Raw genomic sequence first — 10466 nt, 5'->3', positions numbered from 1 at the left:
TTCAACCAATTTGAATAGAATAGTTTATAAGTTATAACGATTTAATTGGGACACTTGTAGTCAGATTGTAATGTAATTTTTTTATTATATGTATTTTGAAATAAGTGAATTGAGTGAAATTTAAAAATTTATATTTTGCATTTTATTTATCAGTAAATTGTAACAACTTTTTTCAGCAGCATTTGATGATTAAAAATTTCTAATAACGTCGCTAAATTAACAATCAAATTTTTAACACTTTAGTCATTGAGATATTAAAATGTATTTGTTCATTTTCAATGAATTCTTGTTAAAAACAAAACGAAATTATTTATAGTTCAAAAATAAAATTAGAAAATATTTAGATCGAAACAGAATAAATAAAATTATCTGAAACTCAAAATGAAAAATTATTTAGTTTGTTTTTAATACTAAAAGAGAGTTCCCAACAAAATCAAATACCTTCCTTTAATTTCTAGAGATTCTTAAAATCTATTTCAGATTTCTTTTTGACCCAAAATATAATTGTTATCCTCTTTTAAATTCTAAAACTTGTCTCAAACTTTAGTATTTTTTATTATAATTAAAAAAAATAAGACATAAGATTGCCAATAAACATAATTATAGTTTTTGTATTCATAAAATTATGATAATAGATAAGGATCATATTCACATGAAAAAAATGAACTAAATCGAATTTATTTGGGTTTTATTTTACATTTTTAAAAATTGATAGTATTTTGTTTGATATTTTTTGTTCATAGAAATGAAAAAATAACTAAGCCGGAAAATTATATTCATACTTTGTAATTATATATACATAGTAGATTATTTTTTATGAACAATTTTTTTATATACGGGTATATGTTTTTATCAAATTTTAGCAGGTGTTTGTTTCCTAATTTTTTTTCCTTTTATATATCTTATTTTTTGGTTTTATTTTTGTGCCATGTTAATCCAATCAAAATTATTCAAACATCTATGGATAAATATTAGGAATACTATAAGATAAAATAAAAACAGAAAATTACTTTGCTAAATTTAATTCATATAAATTTCATTCACACAAATCAAACGTTATTCGAAAAGAATTTGTTAAAGTATTATAATATAATAAATAAAAATATCACCAAAGAAAGATTTTTAATAGATATATGGATAAATTAAAACAAACAATTTTAAGTAATAATGTAAGGTTAACACTACACATCTAACTTCAACAAATTAACCAAAAAAAGCAAATTATATAGGACTTCATAAATCACTTTGTTTGGATAATTGTTATTTATTTTTATTGTATTATATTTTATCGTGATATCACACTAAATTTGAATCTTTTCATTGCTATATAGATTGAATTTATATTACACGATGTAAATAAAATTTAAATAACAAATAAAATAAATATTATAGTTAAACTAACAATACAATATATAACAACCATCCAAGTTGTAATATTCTAAACTATACCTTGGTGTTTCAAGTAAGCTCTAGCAAATTCAAAAAACAACACAAATATTTCTCCTTTTTTCTTTTTGTGATATTATATAATTTAGATCCAGTAAAATATAATGAAATTGATTTCGCTAGATAAAAATTGTTGTAGATACAATTTAATCATGCCGGATCTCCTTGGTCATGTATCTCTTCTTGAACGAGGATTACTTAGCACATAAAAGATAATGTTTATTATCTATTTCACCAGCTATTTTTGATAAAATTTATTCGTCTAGAATCAATACATATTATGTAGAGAATTTCTCACATTATTTTCTAATGTCAAATCCCTCCATCATTCGAGCAAACAAAAAACTATGCAAAGGGCATCTATAACATGTTTTAGATATAACATAAGCTCGAATTCTTTTACAGAGAAATCGCGGTTAAAGATGAATCTAATATATCAAATCAACAATATCAAGTTTTATGACATTGTTAAGGCCTAATTCATTGGTGATCCTTTAAACTTGACACGAAATTTCACTTAGGCACTTCAAGTAGGCGATGTTCATTTTAGACACCTCATGTAGGGTTTTGTTGTATCAAAATGACACAACAAGACCTTACATGAGCTGTCTAAAATGAACATCACTTTACTTGAGGTGTCTAAGTGAAATTTCGTGCCAAATTTAAGAGGTCACCAATAAGTTAGGCTATTGTTAAATTTAAACCAAAAACATAAGAATGAGCCATAAAAAAAATTATGAATGATATAAAGATGTGATAAAGTGAAAGAGGCAGAGGATAATTTAGTGGTTTTTGTTTTCCCAGAATTGCATATACACACCTATACTTGCTTAATATGACAGTTTTGTTTTGACAAAAATGTACAAAAAGCAAATTTTGTTACTACTATTCTGTTCATATTTATATATATCATCATTCTTATTTAAGATAGATGTCTTTTAATATTTATTATTTCATATCATAAAAATAAATGTATAAAAAAAAAGATCATTAGCTATATCAGTTAATCAAAGTAAATTAATTAGTGTTCGTTTATTGAAAAAAATAAACTCAAAAATATATTAAATAAGGATATAACAGTAAATTTATCTAGTTTCTTAATAGGCGTAAAACCTAAAATGATAAGTTGATAACAAATAAATAGGAGCAGAGCGAATATAAAAGGATTTTTTCTTTTTAAACAAATTTAATTAGAGATGTGTATTATTAAATTAATCTTATTATCAATGTTTTGAAACTCTAATTTTAATTAGTTTAAAATACTTGTTAAAAAAGAATCAAACAATATAAATATTAATCGACATTATGAGATTGGACGTCTAATAATATTCGCATCAAGTCCTTCTCTTATTCAAAATAGCTAGCGAGAGGAATACTACTGATTATTCATGAAAGAAGGCTTTAAAGGGAAAAAATTATCATCTTTGAAAGGTGAACATTTTAAAATTATATTGATATAAAATAAGTTGTAACATATAGTAATACTTTTCATATAATCTTTGAATAGCTAAATTTTAATGGTTAAATATTTGACCAAATATATAACTTGATCCTAGACTGTACTTGTCTAATTTAAGTACAAAACTGAGGAAAAAGAAACACTGAGATATTTTGTGTTCCTTACCTTATTAAATTTCATAACAATGACTATGAATATTTTTAATTTATTTTCGGTCTCTCACTTTAGATACAAAAGATAATTTGTCACTTTGCCTTCACATTTCGATTATCAAGAGTTAATTTAACTATTTATGGAAGTGAAATTAAATTGGACTATTTAATATTCTAATATTTAAGTTTAAATATTCTTAAACCATCTGAATATGATAATTGGCAGTACTTCTCATATCAATGTGGTTAAAAACTACACTTTTGGTCAAAATTTATTAATTCAACTCTCTAAACACAGAACTCTCAAATATAATCTAGTGATGCTATAAATATAAAAAAAAAAAAAATACTTGCAGACTAATTTTCTGCTATTTAAGTGATTATAGTGAAACCATTCCTCTAAATGCCCTCTTATAGAACCCAACAAAAAAAAAAGCATGGAGACATTTAACAAAGTTAAAAGTAAATATATCACTTCTGACTAAGGAACATTGAAAATGTAAAACATAAGCTATTTTATGATATTGTGACATAAATTAAGGCACAAAATTGCAACACATTACGATGATGAAAGTATATATCATCGTAGTAATGTGGAACAAGATACGTTGAGAGAATTCATCGTAAATGGTACAAAAGATAGAATTCCTCATGACCTAGTTTTCTGGAATTTGTTCGGGCGTCCACCAAAATCATTACCCCTTCCACGCGAATGCTTCCCACCTCTGTTGAACCTTCCTCCCCTATGTTCATGAACAACAACATTAGTATCAAGCAAGGGATAACAAGTTCTCAGTTGTGGCTCTACATCACTCATTCAAGTGGGGAATCTCACATCATAATAGAATATCTCAACAATCATTGATGCATGCACTTTCATCTTTTAGTTTTAGTTTTGTGGGTACTTGAGCTTGACTTACTATACTAAGCACCAAAACACTGGACCTCATAACCTAATATGTGCTTTGAACGAACCCAGAAACTACAACAGCGACCAAGTAACATGTATTTATGGTTATCTTATTTCACTAACTCGCATATTAGAGGGATCATGTAACTTAACATGTTTATTGAGAAAGAATGTAGCAGAATAACATTATGACAGCTAAGGCTTACCTTCCCCTATTCCCTTTAAAGTCACGGCGTTTTTCCTGCTGGCCATTACGGAACATAGTCCAGTATTCCCTCTCAGCATCACCTGATTAAAAAGACACGCACAAGTAATTATCTGGTTGCCGAGGCGATTCACACACAAAAAGATGAGATACAAATAATGAAAATGAAATAAATTAAAGAAGATAAACTGTGTTAATTGAAGTGCATAGTCAAAAACAAAGGGTTATTGCACAAATAAACATTGGTCAATTGATAATATCAATGCAATTCTAGATATAGAATAAAAGCACCCACCAGTAACAGGGTCCAAGACAGCAATGAAATTTTTCACCGCCAAACCACCTTCCTCAGCAAGTACACCAGCAGCACGTGCTTTCTGTGCAGCCCCTTCACTTTCAAACCTTATATATCCTGATTCTGCTCCAATCGCGAAATCGATGAACTGCACAAGAAAACCCATAAAACTACAAATGTCACACTATGCTTTCCTAATGCATTTACAGTTTTATTTGACCTAGATATCCTGATCTTAAACAACTTCCAGGAAAAACAACCATTATGGAAATGTGGAAAGAAACCAGAAAAACATGGTATCATGTCACTGATACACAAGTATTCTCTAACTTCTTTGAGAAAGGTATTTGGGTCCTTAATACACAAATATGCAACTAAAAATAAATTTTTTAACAGTTTCATTAATATAATATGAAATCCCAGCAAAATGCCAAGTAGATTAATAGATTTGGATTGCTAATACTTCTGTTCCAAAATCGCAACTGATTTAATGGGCACAAAGAGAGTTTATCCAAGCAGAGAGAAAACAACAACGTTCATTTTGCTAATCCAACAGAAGGATAAAAAAGAGACAGCAATAAATAATATGAAGAAATTACCCTAAGAACAACATATATATAAAGCAAAATCATTTATCAAAAGAAAAACATATATAGAACAAACTATGCATACATCATTAGAATGAAGAAGTATCAAATGAATAATTAAGGACGAATTTTACCTTTACAGTACCAAATTTTTGGAATACGCTCTTCAGGTCTTCACGCATAACGATATCTTTGTTATCCTTGCAAGCAGCAATGGATAATTTTTCTTCCGCTGAAGCTTGCTCAACATCTTCAGTTGGAGTGTCCATGGATTTCTCGGCAACAACAGGATTCTGAACATCAGTCTCCCCATTCCCATCCTCTGCATCTTTTTTATCACCCTTCTCAACATTTTCACCCTTCTCAACATTCTCATCATTGTCTCCATCTTTAATACCTCCTGGGACCTTCTCATCTGTCATTTCAACATTGTCTACTGTTGTATCTTTATTGCCTCCTGTTTCAGGAGCACTTGCGCTTTCAGTAGCCAGTTCATGATTACCATTCTGATCTGTAGAGCTTTTAGCAGAGATCCTCTTCAACTTAAATGCAATGATCAAGCCCTTTGGATAGCTGCCACCATCACATCTATTGAGTTAATCACATGCCTAGCGTGCTAATAGAATGTCAATTATTGAGACTACTTAACAGAAGTATTATACTCACTCTAGCTCCGAATTCGAATTATTTTTACTATTTGGACCACTACGAGGATGGTTTTGCTCAACTTCTTTCTCTTCAATGGCTCTTTCAACATCAAATTCTTTCCTGAATAACCACAGATCAGCAGTATCTATGAGGAATCATTAAAAGGAATTGATTGGAACAACTACAGTTTAAACAATGAAAACTTATAGTTCAAAGCAGTGGCCATCAAAATGAGACATATCATCCCACTGGAATCAAGTCATGGTCATAATCTACCATTGTTAAATAAAAACATACCTTATTACTTACTTAAAAGTGAGCTACACGGTTACATAGCCAAAGTTTGGACATGTTTAATAGAAAGAGCACATTTCATAACTTATGAACCCCCTAGGACAGCAAATCTCAGACAAAAAGAAAATAAGATCCCGCCTCTTGGGTTAAGCTCAAATTGCAACCATTGAGGGACTTGACTTAATTCACAAGTTTGAGCAGCGTGCCAAGATGAAGTCTGGTATTCAGGTGGGGAAGGATGAAGGGAAGGCTCATTATCCCAATTTTCAGAGGCTGCAGATTGATTTCTCGATCAAAAGAAACTAGAATATAAGATCCATAGTTCTCCAGAACAAACATTAATAGATTATGAACCATGGATTACTAAGCCCTAATGACTCCCCATCAATGCACACAGGAGGCCAAAATAAATGATATCCTATCCCCCACCACAAATTCCATTGAGCAAGTGTTAGATTTGTTTAAACAAGACATTATGAGTTTGAGAACAAATACATATATTGAAAATAACGCTTGGAAGATGTTAAGAACAAAAAAATGAGTAGTAGTACTATGTAAAAATATATTCAATTTTATTTAATTGGACCTTTCACCTACCTCTGTTCCCTTACTCTTGTTATTATTATAATGCTAGTATACCTTTCCACCTATGATAGTTGTCCTTTTACGTGGTAATGTCTATATTGTTAATGTCAGTACTTCTCTTTCTTCAATATTTTCCTTATAGCTTTTGACCCTTGCATTTCTTTCAAACATGTTCTGAGAAACAACTTACTTGAGCCAAGGCTCCAGCAGGAACAACCTCTACCCCACAAAGGTAGGGTAGGTTTTGTGTACACTCCACCCTCCCCAGACCTCATATGTGAGAATACACGGGGTATGTTGTTGCTGTTGGTTGGACCTTTGCAACTACCGAACCAGTAATATTGCGATACAGCAAGGGTGAAACAAAAAGCAACAGGTGGAGCATGTAAAATAGGCGCAGCAGTCCTTTAGTACATATAGTTCAATCTTGTAAAAGGAAGCCCAGCCAACCAAGCAAAATTATAGATTATACAAGAGCAAAAAAACCACCACATAGTAGGTCTCGAAGAGTAAGCAGCATCAGCTCCCCTCCCCTACTCATCATAGCGAAAATAATGTTTTCATTTCAAAGATAGACAAATCATTGAAGGCAAAAATCCACCCATGCATGAGAAGTGTTTGTAATGTTAGTTGTTCATACAGATGGCATGCCACTAGAAGTTGTTACCTTGTTTAAAAAAATGTCACTAGAAGTTGTTAACTCTAAAATAACGTACAAAACAAATTGCCCCCTATTGTCAGAGGATTGAAGGACCATAGAAAAATACCACTGTACTCCTAAATTACTATGGTTTCAGCCAATGTATAATAAGCTTTGTCTAGCTAGCAAAACCAGAGGATGAGGAAGACATAGAAAAAGATTTGGAAGACTATCCCTCTTTGCATTATATAAACTATTTGGTTGGAAAGGAACCATAGATGTTTCAAAATAAGAAAACGTAGTATATGACTTGAGAAAAGATGTACTGCCTTCAAATTTTGGTGTAATACTGGATTTCATGGGATCATTACAGATATAATAGGATCCAATCCCAGATTTTCTAGGATAGTAGAGATAAGTGTTGTTCTTGGTGTTTAATCTTCATTAGTAAAATTTACTAATCAAAAAACTTACTTTGGTTTCAGTTCTAATTCAACTCCTCCATAAACCAAGTTTTGCTTCACAACATTAACCGCATCTTCCTCATTGGAGAACTCAACAAGAGCAGTGCCACAAAACATCCTTTTATCAGCTACATGACGAGGCAGTCTCACACTGTTCACCTAAAGAAGAAGCAAACAAAAATCATTGACAGGCAGCACACGTTTTACCATGTTGGCCATTCTCATTTTCATGCAGTACCATTTTGGGATATCAATGCAAGTAATGCAAACTTCACAACGGTCAGGCAAAATTATGGATGTGTCTCAAACACTGCTATATATAATGTACTGGAACACCAAAACAATTTCAATAGCTGCTCATCAGGTAGAGAGTGTAGAAATGTTTCTTTACAAGGAATAACCCCACACAATCTCTCTTTTCTCCTTTTTAACCAATAGTTATCAGTTTTACAGATAGAATAAAGATATCAAATTTCACCATAAGTAAAGCAAGAATTAACACTTGAAAAGTAAGGCAAAAGAAAAGTTACAGAATTACCTCGCCATGCTGAGCAAAGAAAGACTCCACGTCCTCCAGCTTGACACTGTATTCCAAAGGGGATGCAGCAATCGTCCTAACATCAATTTGCTCAATAACCTCCTCAGGCTTTGCAAGCTCACTGGCTCTTCCAACTTTCTTCCCTATAATATAAACCAAGTACAATCAGCCAATTTACTAAGTGATCAAAGGGACATATTTATTAGCAAAATCAAACAAGGAACCCACCATCTTCTGAAATTTTAAGAAAAGAAGAAGCTCTTAAAGCTTCAGCAACAGATTGCACGGTATCATCTGATATATCTTCTGCCTTTGCCATCCCCAAATCCAAGTGAGACCTCATCCGTGAAAATGAACATATCAAAGCTAAACTTATCACTATAAAGATGTAGTTAAGTGCAACAACATTCTTTCAATACCTCAATGTTTCTACGTATACTTTTTAAAACTCTTAGTTTCAATTATTTGTCTTAGTTACTATCTGGACATGGACATTAAAAGGATATTTTCTTTAATGGAACTTTTTCAAATACTTCTAAATATTTTGAATTGTTAATCACTGTGACTTAAAATGCTTTTTATGTACCGAACATTTGTTAGTTTGACCCTCAAAACTCCTAATCAAGCCAAAACAAATCGAAACGAAGCGAATAATTTTGAAGGTTAAAGACTTCATCTTTAGCAGACATGTCAAATAAGTCGAAGCTCAACTTACCACTATAAGTCCTATGATTAAGTCCCAAGTACATTCTAGTGACAAAACCATATAATTCCATAGTTTGTTAAGCTTATAAAGATACAAGTTCCTGTGCATATACTTCCTCTCAACTTATTGACGCTATCAACAACATTCTTCCAAGATCTCAAAAATTCTATTAAATCTTTTTCATCATTTTTTTTGGTTCAAAATTCAATCTTTAGTACAAATGACGAACAAAATCAACATGGACCCAAAAATAATCGAGTAAACAATCAGATACATATGGTTAAAAAAGGATACACCCATCTTCGCTTTCTTCCACTGATTTCCTGAGAAACCCATCTTTTGGGAGATTACTATCACTGAAGTAAAAATTAACCTTCAGGGAAATTAGTTGGAAAAAAAATAATCAGATAACAATACAACATACAGTTACATTTGAAAGCAAATCATATAAAACCCAGAAAAACAAACCTGACGAATGACCTTCTTGACAGTTTCTTCGTTCAACGTTTTAGCCATTGTTGTTATGGTACAACAGAGGAGAGAAAACAAGCGTCTAGGGTTTAGGGTTTTGAAAGCAGTGTTAGAAGAGAAAAATTGCGTTAATTTGAAGTTTATGAAGGCAAAATCGGGGTCGGGTCGGGTCGGATTCAAACCACCCGGTCCATCAAGAAATATAGACAAAGCAAAGTATTTTATATTTTCTAATGATATATATATATATATATTTTTCGATATGAGTTTTTTATGCTTTTATTTATAGTGTTTTATCAAGATATATAAAAATATTGTTATAATATAATGTTAATCATGAAAATTAGGAGGAAGGTTAAATAGTGTGGGAGTTAAATTTGTAATGGTAAAAACAAAGAGTAATGGAGGATTAACTATACATGATTGAGAATGATAGTGGAAGTAACTTCTTAGTAGTTATAAACGGTCACTATAATTTTGTTATCTTTAATACTCAACCACATGTTAAAATCTTACTAGAAAAAAATGTATTTATATTGTGATAATTTTTGTTTGCATGGTTATAACTTTTACAAACTTTACGTATTTAAATCATCATAATGAGAACATCACTTTATATTTAAAAGATTAAAAAAAAATTGCAATCAATCATGTTTACATTTTATTAAAGATTGTGATTGAAAACAAAAAGATTGATAAAATATATATTTTTTTAAATTTTATTTGATATATCTTTTTTTTATTTGTGTTGGGTAAGTATTATCTTCATATAATAATAAAATCATACTCTCTCTGTCTATTTTTATTTGTCATGTTGTATTTTTCAAAAGTCAATTTGATTAATTTTTAAAGTTAAATTAAATTATATTAATGTGATATTTTAAACAACAATTTAGATATTCAAAAATTATTGGACTACTTAATGGAATCACTTTAATTCATATAACAAATTGATGGAACTTCATTTAACAAATTCTCGAAAATCTTTATATTCTTCAAAACATTTTAAATCATTCAAGGAAGAATTTATATATAAACTTCACTAGCTAAATGGAAGATATTTATG

At 30.4% G+C, this 10466-nt stretch overlaps 1 protein-coding gene and 1 non-coding gene across 2 annotated transcripts; both read right to left on the bottom strand.

Annotated features, from left to right (window-relative positions):
* Positions 1–1919: 1919 nt before the first annotated feature.
* On the bottom strand, positions 1920–2133 carry MIR1916 (microRNA MIR1916). The gene has a single exon (NR_107978.1). It is a non-coding gene; the product is annotated as a microRNA MIR1916 (primary transcript).
* A 1370-nt stretch (positions 2134–3503) lies between these two features.
* Positions 3504–9546, bottom strand: LOC101259467 (la protein 1). Its single transcript, XM_004245216.5, has 10 exons — positions 9398–9546; positions 9224–9302; positions 8452–8601; positions 8224–8366; positions 7696–7844; positions 5721–5822; positions 5189–5627; positions 4468–4615; positions 4174–4255; positions 3504–3800 (listed from the first exon to the last, which is right to left on the bottom strand). The coding sequence occupies exons 1-10, from the start codon at positions 9443–9445 to the stop codon at positions 3707–3709; spliced, it is 1434 nt and encodes a 477-aa protein (XP_004245264.1). The 5' UTR covers positions 9446–9546; the 3' UTR covers positions 3504–3706.
* Positions 9547–10466: the final 920 nt, after the last annotated feature.

The sequence above is a fragment of the Solanum lycopersicum genome, chromosome 8 (genome assembly GCF_036512215.1).
Source record: "Solanum lycopersicum chromosome 8, SLM_r2.1".
Lineage (NCBI taxonomy): Eukaryota > Viridiplantae > Streptophyta > Magnoliopsida > Solanales > Solanaceae > Solanum > Solanum lycopersicum.
This window is presented reverse-complemented; position numbering and strand designations above follow the sequence as displayed.